General features: G+C 38.5%; 1 protein-coding gene across 3 annotated transcripts in view; it reads left to right on the top strand.

Moving 5' to 3' along the window:
* The window catches only part of VCL (vinculin), a 60,037-nt gene extending 42,412 nt beyond the window's left edge, over positions 1–17,625 (top strand). For 2 of the 3 annotated variants that reach the window (XM_051616384.1, XM_051616382.1), the window contains exons 12-21: positions 2,390–2,589; positions 3,090–3,218; positions 4,228–4,377; positions 4,953–5,061; positions 5,294–5,596; positions 6,664–6,788; positions 7,113–7,298; positions 13,480–13,683; positions 14,270–14,374; positions 15,093–17,625. In XM_051616384.1, the coding sequence (XP_051472344.1) occupies positions 2,390–2,589; positions 3,090–3,218; positions 4,228–4,377; positions 4,953–5,061; positions 5,294–5,596; positions 6,664–6,788; positions 7,113–7,298; positions 13,480–13,683; positions 14,270–14,374; positions 15,093–15,239 (1,658 nt within the window). In that variant the 3' untranslated portion in view covers positions 15,240–17,625. Of the gene's footprint in view, positions 1–2,389; positions 2,590–3,089; positions 3,219–4,227; positions 4,378–4,952; positions 5,062–5,293; positions 5,597–6,663; positions 6,789–7,112; positions 7,299–10,425; positions 10,636–13,479; positions 13,684–14,269; positions 14,375–15,092 lie in introns of all 3 variants that reach the window. The other variant, XM_051616385.1, reaches the window with a different exon arrangement.

Raw genomic sequence — 17,625 nt, forward strand, 5'->3', positions numbered from 1 at the left:
TGAAACTATTGCTCCTGACATGCTGGGAATGCATGGAATTTCTTCGCTTCTCATTTGTGACTGGAGATTGATAGCCAAGCTCTGGCAGCAATACTTTTTAGTCAAGCTGGCCCATGATTCTGTGTTTGTCTTCTGGAAAGAAAAACTTTAGTGAAGAAAAAGGAAACGTGCTGTAGAACAGCTAAACTTTAGACTAATTGTTGCTCTTTTGATGGAAATACGTTATCTCAAATTTTAATTTATACCTGCTCCAGCAAGTTGAGTAATTGCATCCTTCAGAATGGAGAAAAACACTCACAAACCTGAGCTGAAAATATATTTTCTATGGTTCCTGGGCTATCTGTGGAGAATGCTTCCTAATCAAAAGAGGTGATCTTAGAATCCAAGCATGCGATCAGCAAGCTTATAATGATGATTCAGTGTTGCTCCCTGGAGAGCTTATCGTTCACTAGTTCTGAAATTTCCTATTTAGCTGCTTCTGATGCTCTTGCAGGTAGGTGGATCAAGCTTGCCAATGGGATTCAGTAGTTATATTGATAGCAGTTAAGTCTGAGCAATGCAAATAATGAGTGGTAACATGCCTTATAAGCAGTAGTATAACTGCCAACCTTCAATACCTTTCTCACATGTGTTCCTGTCTGTCAAGGTAACTTCTGTTGTGTGAATAATGAGTGACAGATCCTTGAATTCACGGTTTAGTGATGTTGGTATCTTGGACACTTATGAAATACAAATTTATATGCAATATTTTAGACTGAGTGTTAGAGTGATATGTTTTGACAGTTCCTGATGAGCAGATTGCACACAGAATGAGATGACCAAGATGGCAGTAGATGGGTCTCTTGAGATATTTTGGCAGTGGCTGAAAACCTTCCTAATTTCCGTGTTCCTCTTGAACATAGTAAACTGTGAGGTGGTTGGCTCAAAAAAGCTCAAATGCTTAACTTAATTTTTAGTATTTCTAATTGAAAATAAGCAAAGGTAACTTAAATTGCCCTTGAAGCCCATAAGTGCCTAATTAATCATGAGGTTTGCATACATACTGAAAGCTTGCTGAAGGAGCTGAAGTTCCTCAACAGTGGACATGTACTACAGAATTTAATAAATGGCTGGAATAGTACATAAGACAAAAGTATGTGTAGAAATCTGTCATGTCCCATAACTGTAATCTTTCTAGTTTAATAAAAAAATGCTACTTTTAAGATGTCATTGTACATATTTTTTTTCCTTTAACTGTCTTTGACTTGCTTTGGCACTTCACAATGTGCCTATAGGGAGGATATATTGAGAATAAAAATCAAATATTACTCTTTTCAGTCGGGACAGCACTTTTGGTAGAACTTGGCCTTGTATTTGCAGTGCTATTGATTTGAAATTAATCCCATGTTCTTCAGTTGGAATGATCATAAAAAATAATTGTGTTTGCAGTTATCCCAGGTTAGTGCTTCAACACCAACTGAATTTTGAAGTAACAAGGCAGAATGTGCATTTTATTTTATTGACACATGAGAGGCTACTGAAGTGTTAGCTACTAAAATATTGACATCTTGCAACACTGTGACAGTACCAGACTTAGCTACCCTAATAAACTTTCCAAAATAACAGTGGCAGTGCTGAGTGTTTCTGGGATAGTTAGGTTCTGTGGCAACTTTCTTGTAGTTAATTTTGAGCTTGGTGATAAGCTTGGATTACTTGTGTGTTAGCATTAGCTTAAAATGATTCTTTAAAAATCTTTAATGGTCTTAATATACCATGACTTCTTTAAAGAAGATGACTTAGTATTATTGAAAGAACAGAGGACCATATTCTTGTGAAAGAACAGGAAGCTTCTGTAAGGGAGTGAAGGAAATTGCCCATTATAAAGATGGGGGTTTTTTCAGAAAAAGTTTTGACACATTGTAGAGACTTTGTAAGGTGTCTCCTCCCCCTCATATCCTGGACACTTGATACTTTTTACCCATGATTTCTAGAATCCTGGGAGAGGTTATTCTGCTTTTTCATTTAGGTTTTCTACTTGTCTTTTCTCCCCCTCTTCCTGCTCATCTTCTAATGACTTTTAATGATGTGGAAATTAATTGCAGTACTAGAAATATGCAGGTGCTTTCTGTTGTGGTCAAGAAATGCCTGACAACTGCAATAGTTGAGTTCTTTCAGGCCACCCTAGTTAAAAGGATGCATCTCTAGCCACAGTTGCTTTAATAAGAAAAAACAAACTGGTGAGTTTGAATTGCTATTACTCAAACTGCAGGAGATACTTTCCACCTCCTTTAGAAAGGTATTTTAAAAACCAAGAATTCTCAAGTGTCACATACTTCATGGTGCATCTGATTTAGGCTTGCAGTTTTTTGCTGCACTGTATGTTAATGCAACATTACTTCATCCACTGTAGGTCAGGCAGCAATTCGGGGTCTGGTTGCAGAAGGTCGTCGTTTAGCCAATGTCATGATGGGACCTTATCGTCAAGACATGCTTGCCAAGTGTGACCGTGTAGACCAGCTGGCTGCTCAGCTAGCTGACCTTGCAGCAAGAGGGGAGGGAGAATCTCCTCAGGCGAGGGCAATTGCTGCTCAGCTTCAGGACTCACTGAAGGTAAAAGTCTGCTCTTGGGCAGTGAAATACATGATGTGCTCCACTGCACTCCTCTGTTCAAGTGCAATAAAACCGAAGTGCAGCAAAAACCCTAAGCTGAGATGCTTAACACAAACTTTGTAGAAAGACCTTGGTATTGTGCCATAGGGCCTAATTCCAAATGGACAATTTAGAAGTAACATTCAAGTCTCCTTTTAAAAGAAAATAGTAGGCTAGCATTGCAAACTTGAGGGGCAGGATCTGAAATAGTGCCTTTTTATTGCTTCTGATGCTGCTTCTATGAGTGATATGTAAACTTCTTGTATTTCAAATGAAGTAAAAAGTGATCATGCTTTCAAGATGGCTTTACCATAATGGCTACTACTGTAATGGGCTTCTTTTTTTTTATTTAGTTGTGTTTTTTTTTTCTTTTTCTTTCCAAGAAGAGGTTTTAGGGGCTTTGAAACACTAGAAACTTAATATTGCTGTATCGTGTGCCAATAGTTTTCCTTCTTTTTCAGGATCTTAAAACACAGATGCAAGAGGCAATGACCCAGGAGGTTTCTGATGTTTTTAGTGACACCACAACCCCTATTAAATTGTTAGCAGTAGCAGCCACTGCTCCCTCTGATGCTCCTAATAGAGAAGAGGCAAGTATACCCAGGTGGTCTTTTTCCCATGTGAAGCTTCAGTTAGTGTTTAGTTTTACCTGGATTGGTATTTTGAAAAATGAATTGTTATTTTGAAAAGTGACTTGTTTGTTTTCTCTCAAGCTTATGTTATGTGCTTATTAATTCTGACAGCATAATGATTGCCATGCAGATCTCTCTGGCCTCTTGGAGATGGTGAATTGTGCTGTATATCCCTGGGAACTGTATTGTCCCTGATGTCAAGAAATGTCAAAGATCTCTCCCTGTGATGTTCATACTGTATTGCCTTCAGCATGCTAGAAACTCTTACGCAAAAATCACAGTCAGATTAGTTATTCGATGGTATATATATCCATCTTCTATAAGCTGATTACAGTAGTTAAATTCACACTGAGACTTATCATCAGATTTAACCTCTTACTGGATAATATTTCCTATACTTCAATGCTACTGGCTGCATATGAAGTATCTAAAACTGTGTCCAGCAGCTCTGTTTGTCTAGCTGATGTGAACATGATCAAAATTATTCCCACAGCTTTGGTGAATTTGGCTTTGACAGGATAGCTTTCTTTCAAAGTCCTCTGTGCCTTGAATAACCAAGGACTGTCGAAGGATGCAACTTTTTTCCAATGTAAACCTTCAATTTTTAGGGTAAAACTCTATATTTATTTTCAAAATAGTTATTTGGATTATAGGGTTGAAGATCAATCTTTACAAGCTAAAATAGTTTCAACACTTTTTTTGAATAATCAAGGAATTATTGCACTTTAAAACCTCAAAGCTATAAAGTAGGGTAGTGCCCTTTTCCCAAGTGATTTAGTACAGAATAAAGTCTGGTAATGTCAAGATTAAAAAAAATAGCTTCAAAGCTTTTGTGTCCTCTTGCATCCTTTCAGAAGAATGAAGTTTGGATGTTACGATGGTGCCTCTGGCATCTGACTTAAAAGAAATTGTGCCTTGTGTTTGGCAAGTTAGGCTTCTGAAATGTTTTTTCTCTTGTGACAAGTAGGTATTTGATGAAAGAGCAGCAAACTTTGAAAACCATGCTGCCAGACTGGGAGCTACAGCAGAAAAAGCAGCTGCAGTTGGAACTGCAAATAAATCTACTGTGGAGGGCATCCAGGCAACGGTGAAATCAGCCAGGGAGCTGACCCCACAGGTTTGCTTTCTTAGTCTTGCAGGGCTATTAAAAGGGTTGAGGCTGACTTCTGTGCCATGTTCTTTATGCTTCTGTTCTCAGAGGAATAGGTTAATGCCACTGAGCAACATAGCACTGACATTGTTAAAGGGGAATGGCAATATTAGTGTATATGATACCGTGTAGAACAAACTGATTAAGTGACATGTCATACTCTTCAACTTTTGGACTGAAGTGTTAGTGACTTACTGTTGAAGCAAAATTACTTAGAAGTTTAGTAAAATATGTAAGTGGAAAACATTTTTTCTCTGAAAATGAATATTCCATCTAACATTTTGGTGCTATAATGAGTATTGTACTTAAGTGCTTTCAAGAAGTGCCTTTAAGATACACTAGCACATAATTGAAGTTCCAGAAAAAAATAATTTGTATTGTCAAAGTCCAGAAGCACTGTAAATCTTCAAGCAGCAAGATGCTAAACTGATTTCTCCAAACGAGAAGCTACCCATCCAGTCCTGAAAGAGCAGTCATGTTTTCAGGAGTATGTGATGCTGTATACTGGTACTTCCATAATTAAAAATGTTTTCCATTGACAGGTAGTATCAGCTGCTCGTATCCTTCTAAGAAATCCTGGAAATCAAGCTGCTTATGAACATTTTGAGACCATGAAAAACCAATGGATTGATAATGTAGAAAAAATGACAGGTAAAGTAGGAATTGTTGTTGAAGGTGACACTTGTGGCTAACTAATTAATTGGTATCCATTTTCCTCTGATTCTGTTTGGGCTGATGGCACATGATTTCCATGCCCCCTTTCACCCATCCCCACTTCTAATTTGCGAGTACTTACTTTTCTGGTTGTGGACAGGCTCTGAAATGCCAAATACCCTTTCTACAGGTGAGACTAGAATATTGATGTGTTTATCTTTTCTTCTAGGGTTGGTGGATGAAGCCATTGATACTAAATCTCTGCTGGATGCATCAGAAGAGGCTATTAAGAAAGATCTTGATAAATGTAAAGTTGCAATGGCCAACATGCAACCTCAGATGCTGGTAGCTGGTGCCACCAGCATTGCTAGACGAGCAAACCGCATCCTACTGGTAGCAAAACGGGAAGTTGAAAATTCAGAAGACCCAAAATTCCGTGAGGCTGTTAAAGCAGCTTCTGATGAGCTAAGCAAAACTATATCACCAATGGTAATGGATGCTAAAGCAGTAGCAGGAAACATTTCTGATCCTGGTAAGGATTCAGTCAGCTGATTTTAATTTGTTTTTTTACTAGCTGAAGAAGATGCAATGTAGTTCTCATTTTGTCTTGTACACGTCTGTCCCCTTTTATGTGCGTTTTGTGTACACTTAAATCCCAGAATAGTGAAATCAAAGGTCACACCACTAACTGCTGAGTTCTGCTCTTTAAAATGCAGTCTAAGACCTTTGGCATATTCAAGGGTAAAGGATTCAGCGTTTTAGTTTATTATGAGATTTCATAATCTGTTAGAATTATTTGTTGCAAATTATCAGTAGTACTACTTTATATAAGAAAATATTACATTATCTTTTCTGAAAGTTGTTTTGGGTATTACTTCAGATATTGATAGTGACTGTTACTCAGCCTAGGCTTTATTTCATGCATGATGGAAATCACAGGTTGTTAGGGAGTAGAAGGGATCTTGAAAGATCATCTAGTCCAACCCCCTCCCAGAGCAGGAACCCCTAGAGTAGGTCACACAGGAAGGCACCTATGTGGGTTTTGAATGTCTTCAGAGAAGGGGAATCCACAGCCTTTCTGAGCAGCCTGTTCTAATGCTCTGTCACCCTCACAGTGAGAAGTTTTCCTCATATTTATGTGGAACCTCCTGTGCTCCAGCTTGTACCCGTTGCCCCGTGTCCTGTCACTGGACATCACTGAAAAGAGCCTGGCTCTGTCCTCCTGACACTCGCCCTTTATATATTTGTAAACACTGATGAGGTCACCCCTCAGTCTCCTCTTCTCCAAGCTAAAGAGACCCAGCTCCCTCAGCCTTTCCTCATAAGGGAGATGTTCTACTCCCTTAATTGTCTTTGTGGCTCTGCACTGGACTTTTTCTAGCAGTTCCCTGTCCTTCTTGAACTCTGAGGGGTCCATATGACTCTAATGTTAAAAACTACTGGGTTTTTTTTCAGTGGACTTACATGTTTGTAACTTAGTTTTTTCACACATGTAAGTGTATTCAGTACAGCATGTTATAGATGTAATTTTTTTGGGATAGTGTTGCAGTTTTGAATATTACAAAAAGCTATTAAAATGGTAATGGGATTTTTGTTCAGGTTTGCAGAAGAGTTTCTTGGATTCTGGATACAAAATTCTAGGAGCTGTGGCCAAAGTCAGAGAAGCCTTCCAGCCTCAAGAGCCAGACTTTCCCCCTCCTCCTCCTGACCTTGAGCAGCTTCATGTAAGTGTAGCATAGTTTGTAATACAATATACAGTTGTCACTGACAACTTGTGGATTGTGCACTGAAATTACTTGAGAATATTTTGATTCCTTAGAAGTAAAATACAGCATCTGGCAAGCCTTGCATACAAGTATCCTCAAGTCAAAAAATACTGACCTAGCTTTCAGAAGAAGAGCCTAAAAAAGTGCATGTTCTTTAACATGGTTCTCTTGCAAAATTGGACATAGGCATGAGCTCATGTATTCATGTCTTGGCATGACACCATCCTTTACTTAATCTGTGTAATATTTTATTCTACTGAATAAGATTTCTGCCTTTCTTAGCTGACAGATGAGCTTGCTCCTCCAAAACCACCACTTCCAGAAGGTGAGGTTCCCCCACCCAGACCACCACCACCTGAAGAAAAGGATGAAGAGTTCCCAGAGCAGAAAGCAGGAGAAGCTATTAATCAGCCCATGATGATGGCTGCTAGGCAGTTGCATGATGAAGCCCGCAAATGGTCTAGCAAGGTAAGAAGTTGTTACAAGTGTCTTATGCTAAAAGGAATTTTTTAAACTTTGTTTTTAGCATCAATGTATTTGGTCCAGAGTCAGTTATCTCAATGACAGAGACCATCTTTTATAGATCAAATAATAAAAAGACTGTCATAGGAGGAATTAGAAACCCTTTCAAGTTTGGAGTGAACTAGGGTCAGCTGTTCTAATTGCTAGAATGCTTCATTAACATACCTCCCAACACAAATATGCCTTGTATGCTAAGCTGTTAGTGATCCTTGATTCTGGTATTGCCTAGAGAGCCACTAACACATGTGCCTTTCTAGGCTGCCAAGCTGATTGCTATGTTTAAGTGACTGTGAAAGGTCTGCATGGATATTGCAGATACCAGCTGCAGGGATCATAAGCTGGTTGGTCTTAATTCTGGAGGGAGCTGCAAGTTACTTTGCAGTTCATCCGGTGCATTTATGATAGCAAAAGTGACCATATATAGATAGCCTCCTCTCATTAATTTGTGTACTGAGTCACACTTGCTGCCAAGGCCAAAATCTTTCATTTTCTTACCATTTTAGTGCTATGACTAAGCAGCGTGAACTCATCAGTTTTATAAATGCTAATAAATTTGTTTTGCTTTCCAGTCTTTTACCCCCAAACATCCAAATTTTAACTTTGATAGCAACTGAGAGAAAACTTGTGGGACTTAGGCTTCTTTAGGTATAAATTTAAGGTCAGAATTTGGCTTTTAAAATCTCATTTTTTTTTCCTCCACTGAATGGGATAGTGTATGAGAAGATAAACTTGAATAGCTTACAGAATGGACTTCAGTGCTTTATGCTTAAGGAAAATATGTTTTGGAGGTAAAGATTAAAAGACAGACCTTCTGCAAATCTGTTTAATTGTTTTTTCTATAAAATGAAAAGCTTGATTTCTCCCCCCACAAAATTCTAGTTATAATGAACACATAGATATTACTAAAGGGATAGGACTGTATTAATCTGTATTAAACTGGAATGTATTAATCTCAGAAGGTAGTTTTGGGGCCAGAAACCATAATTTTGGCTTCCTTAGAGTGTTTTTATGTTTGAATCCCAAAAATGGGTAACTTCACAATATACAGTAGGTAATATAAAATGTTTTTAATACATCCTTACTAAATTACTTGTATGTACTTGTCCTGGTTTGTCCTGTGACAGTACTATATACATTATAAATTAAGTAGTGCAACTGTTAAAATACTTATTTCTGAAAGTCAAGAAGCATAGAATCATAGAATCCTAGGGGTTGGAAGGGACCTCGAAAGATCATCTAGTCCAACCCCCCCTGCCAGAGCAGGGCCACCTAGAGTAAGCACATCACACAGGAACGCATCCAGGTGGGTTTTGAATGTCTCCAGCGAAGGAGACTCCACAACCTCCCTGGGCAGCCTGTTCCAGTGCTCTGTCACTCTCACAGTAAAAAAATTTTTTCGGATATTCACCTTGAACCTCCTATGCTCCAATTTACACCCATTACCCCTTGTCCTAGCAGTCCTTAAAACTCCTTGCTGGTTATGAAAGAGATGGAAGCCTTGTGTCTCTAAGTTATAAACCACTATTTTTGTTGGCATTCATTTAATTTGACACCAACAAATCAGTAAGTTAACAGTGTTTATCTTTCTAGATCTTTCTTAGAAATAAGAGTGCAGGTATTGTGATAGTATGTTTTGAGAGGAAGAAGTTTAAAAACCTATCTGGAGTCACTTATTGGGTGGAGGAGGGAGAGATGGACAGTGCTGCTGAGGAATACAGGTTAGATTTGAAAAGACAGAAATGTAAGGTCTAGCTCATGCTAAATCACAGTACACTGTGTCAACTGTCTTCAGTAGTCTACTGGTACTTTACCATGTGTTATGTTTGAAGGGGAGCTGAGCAAGTACTTAGTCTTAAAAATAATTTTGGTTAAGTTCTTAATTCTTCTGAGATTTCTACTAAATTTGTTTTTTCTTTCTTTACACAAACTACTCTTCTCTGAGCAGACTCTGGGCTTTTCTGTACTCCGTTTTTCTTAAGGACCACAAAGTGAGCACTATTGCCTGAGCTTTCCTTTTCTTTCGCCCTCGTTTGTATGAATCAGAGAATGACAGATATTTGGAAACTTTTCATTAGATATAGTCTTGAATAGAAGACGTCTTAGAAGAGGAGTTGGTTTTGCAATATATACAAGTTACAACTTTTTTGCAAAACTTCTTTGTTTTTGTTGATGCAGATGCTTTTCTTATAAAAGACCATATCTTAAGCAAAACAGTTGAAAAGACAGATTTTGTTATGGGTAGTTTGACTTATATCACACTTGGCTTTAGTCAAAGAAGTATAGTGAGTAAACTTATAGAATGCTATAAATGCTTGTATTGTTAGACCTCTCCCTTGTGTTCCAACTTAAAACAATATATTTGCTTGAATCCTTTTTTTTTTAAGTGAATAGATAGAACATATTGTGGCAAAACAGTATCATAATTCTCTTATTCTACTAATTCTGTTTCAGTTTTTAAGAACTGTAATAACATTAAGGTATCACATTTTCATATCTCAGTTTTCTTGTTTTTCATGTTATCTGTGGTACTTCAGCACTTGCTTCTTCAGTGTTTCCTATCCCATCTTTTTTTTAACTCTTCAGCAAGCAGTGTCTAGTGGTTTTCCTGTCATCCTGCTGCTGTTTGTTTTGACCACGTGTATATGAGTGGGCTTTCATACAAAGCTTTCTATCTGCATAAACACCAGTCATCAGCTGCTGTGCCTGCTTCTATGCAGTCAAAATTGCTTTTGTTGCAGCAGCAACTCTGTTCATGTCACCATTGTCTTGCCAGAAAAATGTCGTTCTGCAAGTCAGCCTCTGTCTGTAGAAGCTGTATGCTTGGATGAAATATGTTGTTGCATCTTTGAATTGTAACTTAATATTCTTGGTAACTTCGGTTCGCAGGTCAAGTGTTTGTTTCCTTTTGTGTTCCTTCTCCTTCCTCTGGCCTCATCCTAGCTCTGCCTTGTCAGATCCTGGGAGGCCAAGAGGATGTTTTGGTCACTAAAACAGCTCAGTTAATGCTCTTCTACGAAATTCTGCTTCTTGTATTAACTGTCCCCTTTCTCCACCCTTGCTGCCACCTGCAAAGCCTGATGTGACTGTGATTAATGAAGCGGCTGAGGCTGGTGTAGATATAGATGAGGAGGATGATGCAGATGTTGAATTCACTCTCCCCTCTGACATAGAAGATGATTACGAGCCTGAGCTGCTGTTAATGCCAACCAATCAGCCTGTTAACCAGCCCATTCTGGCTGCTGCTCAGTCTCTACATCGGGAAGCAACCAAGTGGTCTAGTAAGGTACTCCTGAGTCTCCCCGGTGACTGATCTGTGTGCATCCAGCCATTTGGAACGCTGACACATTTGCATCACTCTTGATTCGTGCTGGGCCCCACCATTTTGAATGAACAAGTGTGTCTGCACTTCATTTTAAGGACTGAGACTGGCTTCACAAGTTTGCTAGATCTGTTAGTGCTAGATTGAAGCTTGATTTGGATCACCTATTAATTGTCAAAGGCTTCCTCTCCCTGTTCTTTTTTATGGCAGGTTTCAAATTGTAATAGGGGTTGCCTTCCCTCCCCATTGTTCTTTTTTTTCCCATTCATATGGGCTACCTGGGAAGCCATGGTTAATGGTTTCTTAATGACTTCAGATACAGCAGAGTACACACCATTAAAGAAGTCATTTAACGTGTATATTGTGCTTAGTCTCCATTGATGCCATGAATTAAAATACCTTCAAACAAGGAATGGCTTTGTATGGCAGTGTTTATCTGAGAGGATGTGTCTGTCTGCTGGCTTGCACTCGGCTGTATTGCAAATGCTGGTTTTGAGAGAATTATTTTATGAGGAAGCTGCACTGAATGCTCTTAGCTGCTGAATGGACATATTTATATGAAACCAGTGAAAAAAACCTAACATGAGGTTCAGACATTCACAAGTAGCCTGTCTCTTCTGTCTAAGCACAAATGCTTGCAAGACTGGTCACTTTTTATAGCATGCTGCAAAAAATGAGGTTGGTGCTGCATAACAAACAAAGGTTGGGGGGTGTGTATGTATGTGTGTGTATATTTACATAGATAGATACACTAAACTATTTTAATAAAAAGGGCTTTTAAAATGTTCTTGTCCTTTTCAGATTCTGATGCTTGGATAACTTGTTAGAGAGCTTCGTAAATGACACTGGTCCTAATTTCTTGATCCTCCTCCGTGAAAACATGGAAAAACTTTGTGTTATGTCATTTGCATCCTAACTGATTATACTAGCAAACTGTTTAGCTATTAGGTCACGGTAATGAGTAGTTCAGCTTTTTGTGTCAGCTGTATCTGTAAAGTATCTGGGGTATCTTCTTGAACTTGCTAGTAGTGAGTCATGGAAGTATGTGCACAGAGATAGAGAATACATTTGCTAAGTTGGGTTCTTGCTGTGCATTTTTTGCTCCAGACTTCATTGGTCTTAAATTGTGGCATTATACTGAGGAAAGAGTGTACTAATATTTAAACTCACTCTGCTAATGTTTAATATGCACAATAGGAATGCTTCACAACACCAGATGGTTTACTTCTCTAACAACTTTCCACCCAAGTGAATCTAAATATACTAACAGACTACTAACAGTTGATCATCTTAAGTTTGTTTTTTTCCTTGCACTAGGTTTCTCTCTGGAACAGTGTATAAGAAATGGTTTTGTCTTGGTCGTACTTAATGTTTCTAATATTTTTGTGAAGTATTTCTGTGACTAATTTTGATGTACAAGAAACCTGGATTTTAATATAAGAAACACTGGATTATCTTGTAAATGATCATGTTCTTCTCTCCTGGAAGCATTATTTTAAAGAGGGAGATTTAGTCAAAAAGGAAGATTTTTTTTTTTTTTTTTTTTCAATGACCAAGTTAAAAAGAAGTTGCATCCATTTCCATATTACTTGTGACAAAAGTTGTGTATGTTACAGATTCTCCTCCATTTATGTTAGCATTATAGCAGCATAGCTGATGCTCTAACAACTTCAGTTTCAGATGCCACTGAACTTTATGTTCAACTGTTAAGACTACACAGTTTAACTTAATCAGTGCTATTGGATTTAACAAGCTATTTAGCACACTTATTGATTTTTTAAAAAAAAACAGGTTTTGGGAAATCTGGGATTTCACATGCTAACATGCTTTTTCATAAAACCCAGCCAGCAGAGCAGTAATTCTCATTCCATGGACAAACTAACACTTCTTTTCTAGTTTTGAAGTGAACTTTTTTTTGCTGAGTGTTAGGAGGAAAAGTGTCAGAGACATGTCACTGTTTGACTCAGGTTGGATAACAATGCTCTTGATCCCATCACACTCCTAGCCAGGCAGAGAAGGAGAGAAAGAGAGAGACTTGGCTGGATTGAAAACTAAACTACACAGCTTTAAATAGTAATATAAGAAAATGTGTACAATTTTATACAAATGTATCCAGGTATATGCAAAAGCCTCTCGCCTCCCCTCACCCCCAGCAACTCCCACAGCATCCCCTGAGCTGCGAACAGTCCTGAGAAATTCTGGACTGCTGCTGGACAAAAGTGGAGAGTGATGAGGGTCAGGAGATGCACAGCCTGGGGGTTGGTGGTGATGGATGGGTGGAGTCCTCCCCGGACATGGGCCGTGGATGGAAGAGAAGGGAAGAAGCAGAAGGAAGTTGTCTTCTGTGATCTCTGACCTTCCTCTGAGCTTACGTAGAGATATGGAATGGAATATCTCTGGCCAGTTTTGCTGTCTGACTAATTCAGCTTCCTATGGGGAGGGGGGGATGTCATAGATCTGAGCTCTGAGCCAGCAGGTATAAGGTGTGACTTTGAAGACCCAGCAGTTAGAAAAACATTCCAGCGTTATCTGTCTTAGTTGGAACACTCTGCTACTAGTTAAAAGAAAGCTTGCTGAAGGAAAAAAAAAGAGTAAAAGGAAAATTGGCTTAATCCTGGCTCAAACCAGGACACATAATTTCCACACATCTCTCCTGTTCCTTGAAGAAACCTCTTCTGTGTTCACAAATGGTTCTTTCATCCTTAATTTCTTGAAAGGGTTGCTACCAAAATCTAAGCTGCCATTCAGCTGTGACTTCTGTGAGGCCTCTGTCCTGGCATGACCACTAACTCATGTTGTCCTCTTCAGGGTAATGACATCATTGCTGCTGCTAAGCGAATGGCGCTGCTCATGGCGGAGATGTCACGCCTGGTGAGAGGAGGTAGTGGAAACAAGCGTGCCCTTATTCAGTGTGCAAAGGATATTGCTAAGGCATCAGATGAAGTCACTCGATTAGCCAAAGAGGTGGCAAAGCAGTGCACTGACAAGCGCATTAGAACAAACCTCTTGCAGGTAATGATTTAACTTGTAAATGCCTCCTGTACTTTTTTTCCCTCTGTTCCTCTCCTAGTGTGAGTGGCCACAGGAGTTGTGGCAATAAATCAAGTATTTTTCCTTGGCTTGTTAAGTTTTGTCTGGTTCTATGTCTATCTTTAGATCCTGTGGCCATATACATTCTGTAAAGTCAGGATTTGTTTATGGGTGGCGGTGGAAGATGCCCAGAGATGTTTTGAAAAATACTGTGCCATGAATGTTGTTTGTTTACTCCTTCCTTTGTATTAAAGAAGAGTAGCAGAAATGTAATACTCAGTTTTTTTCAGTCTCAGCCAAATGTACATAATCTCATTGCTAACTAAGCAGACCCTTGAGGAAGCCAAAAGTGCTGACTCCATCCCAAAACTTTCCAAAGCAAGTAAAATAAGATTAGAGTATCATCTCAGTACTTGCTAGAAAGTCTTGAGGATTGTTAAGATCCCCATTATTATTGTTCTTTATCTAATAGTAAAACAAAATAATTAAGTTTATCTGAAAAAACAACAAACAATAGACTATGTATTGGTTCAGTTAACAATGTGAAGTGTCTTATCCCCATCCTCAGGTTTGTGAGCGAATCCCAACCATCAGTACACAACTGAAAATTCTCTCCACTGTCAAAGCTACCATGCTGGGCAGAACCAACATCAGTGATGAAGAGTCAGAACAGGTAAGAGGTGTTAAAAATTATGGTGGTGCAGAATTGTTGATGAGTTGTATGGAGAAAAATATGTAACATGGAATATCTGAGGTATTCAGGGAACTTGATGTTTGTAAGCCTACCTCAGCTGTTTAGTGAAGATAATTTCAGTTTCAGAGCTTGGTTTCTGGCTCAAAACCTACAGTTTAATAGAGGAACATCAGACGTTCCCAAGCCAGAAAAGCTACTTTGGTTTAAACTGTTATATAAACAACTTCTTAATCTCCTTGATTAACAGTAAAAAGCAAGCCAATGAACTAACTTGCTTCTGCGAATACTGTGGCTGGTTTGACATTAGAGGAGTCGTGGCACCCTCTGGTGGGTTGTGGTGAAAATATTTATTCTCCAACAACACCTTCAGTACTTTCTGTTAGTTGCTAAATGGAAGTTGTCAGTTGAAATCCTAGTTTTGGTTTCTGAGAGATACTATTGTACTTGGAGACACTAAGATTTTATTTAGATTTTGCACAAATATGCAGTGAGAAATGGTCAAGTCTTGTTGTGAGTCAGGATAATGATTGCTGGTTTCCAGAGACTAGTTGTTTCATTTACTTTTTCATAGTGTAAGGCAGCAATAAACTGACATAAGCTGCTTGCACTGGGAGTCCTTGCACACAATGGGTTTCCATGCTGTTGTCTTTAACATGGTATTTACTAATGCATTGGCACTCTTTTTGTTTCTTGATAGGCAACTGAGATGTTGGTTCATAATGCCCAGAATCTCATGCAATCTGTCAAGGAAACAGTGAGAGAAGCTGAAGCAGCATCCATTAAGATAAGAACAGATGCTGGATTCACTCTTCGCTGGGTCAGAAAGACCCCATGGTATCAATAAACACTTGCCACCTAAGTATTGTTTTCTGTAACATAAAAAGCCTTTTTTTGGAAACAGAAGCGATATAGTAACAGCAAAAGGTGCTGTATACATGATCTGAAGATTAGCTTATGCTAATACCCCATTATAAGGGTATGAATCATAAGAGAAAGCTTTTCAAATGTCTTTGGAATGCATTTGATATGAAACAGCTCAAAATTGCTTCCAACAGCAGACAGTTCTTACTTTTTTTTTTGCTTTTGAAGGTTATCCTCATGCATTCTGTCCTTCCAGAAGCACATTGCATTTATGCACTGTATATTCCAGTAGTTTCCATGTGATGATACAAAACATGGATGTCACTTTAAGCTTGTGTTGAGAGTCTAGGACACTATTGGTTACTGGGCAGTTTTTTAGAGACAATCATTCATACAGACATTAATCTTAACAGGATTTTAGCTGGCTGTTCTTAAACGATGTGAAGATGATGCAAGGTTTGGGGTTTTTAATTAAAAAGGGGGGTGTGCAGCAGAAAAGTTGTGAACTGTAAGGATTAAAATTCCATGTTTGCAATGGTATTTTTTTGCTTTTGATTTTTGTCTGGCAACAGTACTTTAGTAAAAACTGGAGCTCTCGCTGTCACCCTCCTGTCATCCTATAGGTGGGCATTCTGAAACTCTTGTACTGTACTGAAATGCTTTGCAGTGGCTGTTAGTGGCACACTGTTGACAGCTTGAGCCTTATGGCTGGAGACCTTCAATTGTGGAACTCTTTGCTTTTTGCTCAGTTCAGTAATGTATTGAGCTGAAAAGTCTTGGTTCTCTTTAGCTGCGTGTCCAGTACCAGAAAATGCCACATGCTGGCTCTTTCCTTTTGAAAACCAAATGAGCACAGGCAGTTAGTCTCTTTTTTTTTCTTTTTAAATCTTCCCTCCATCTAATGTTATTCCAGCCACTCTAAGTGGAAACTAAAGGGTAAAGATATTAAATGAAGAAAATCCCTTTTGCTTTGCTACCCTTGTTTCCAACAGTGGATAAACTTTTTGAAACCCAAGCACTGTAGGGACATGTAGGTAATCTGATGGCTACCAGCAAACAGTGGTTCCTGATGCTAAACATCCTACGATATTTTTACTGTTGTTGGCGTTTGGAGGCTCAAAATCTTAAAGTTGAATATTGAATTTAACAAAGTCTTGTTGTATCTTCAAAAAACAAAACACAAACACAATAAGAAAAAAACCTCACAAAATCCCTCTCCTCTCCTAGTAGAATAGACTTGGGATGCTTTTACTCTTCCATAATTGAACATGCCTCTCTCTCTCGTTGGCATTTGACAGAAAGGAGAATTACTGTTTTAGAATAAGTCTGTACAGTTGCAAGGTACACTTGCAGACGTCTGCCCCTACCAGCACTGACTTCACGATGCCCTCTTAATTTGCTGAAAATTGTTGCATGAGCAAACCATCTTTAACAGAGGTGCCCTCTTGGAAAAATTTTTCAGTCTTAACAGCTTGAAGGAAGAGACACAACATAGTCCATTGTCCTTTACCTGTCTGCAACAGTGACTGTACACCTGGACTTAGTCCCCCAACCTCCCTCTTCATTGCACTGTTGTCTAAAAAGGGAAGTTAAACTGATTGTAATACATCTGCCTCAAACTGATCTTAGCAAAGGAAAGCATGTGGTTGTCTTTAATTCACTCCTTGTGTCTGGTTATTATGACCTACGTGGTACTTAGGATCTTTTCTTAGTATTCTCTTCCTGTAATTACCTGCAACAGGAAGAGGAAGGAAGGGGTGCCGGAGCCTTAACTTGAATGTCTCGCATTTGGTTGGTGTATACCAGATCTTTAACATAATTGTAATGTAGTAATTTCTATTTAATAGTAAATAACACTGAATAGGTAGGGGTTATTTGTAAGGGATTTTCTAAATAGTCTTCCTCTATTACTTTCCAATGCTTCTCACATTTCCTCCTTCCTCCCTAAATTCAGGCTTTGAGATTTCTTTTTTTAGCATCACTCTTGAGTTGCTTCACTGATATGCAATATTAATAATGCCTTTAATACATAATTGTTTATGCCAAAGATCACTTTTTGTTTATTGAGGAATGTCTGCAGGAAAGTTATCAATCGTGGTTGCCTTTGATATTTTTCCAGAATGTTTGCTTTTAAGTTCTTGAACTGTTTTGTAGAAGCTAAGATACTTGTCCACTTTTTGCAGTTACTGCTTTTTTGAACACTATTGGCCTTCAGACCTGAAATATAGCAAAAATTTTAATAACACCATGGATGACACTTGGAAATGTTTTACCACTCTAAAACCTTCTTTATAAACCAAAATGTATTGTATATGTTTTCAACCTTACTTTGGTTCTGTTAAAACAATAAAAACGCATTTCTACAAATA

Source organism: Apus apus, chromosome 4 (genome assembly GCF_020740795.1).
Source record: "Apus apus isolate bApuApu2 chromosome 4, bApuApu2.pri.cur, whole genome shotgun sequence".
Classification (NCBI taxonomy): Eukaryota; Metazoa; Chordata; class Aves; order Apodiformes; family Apodidae; genus Apus; species Apus apus.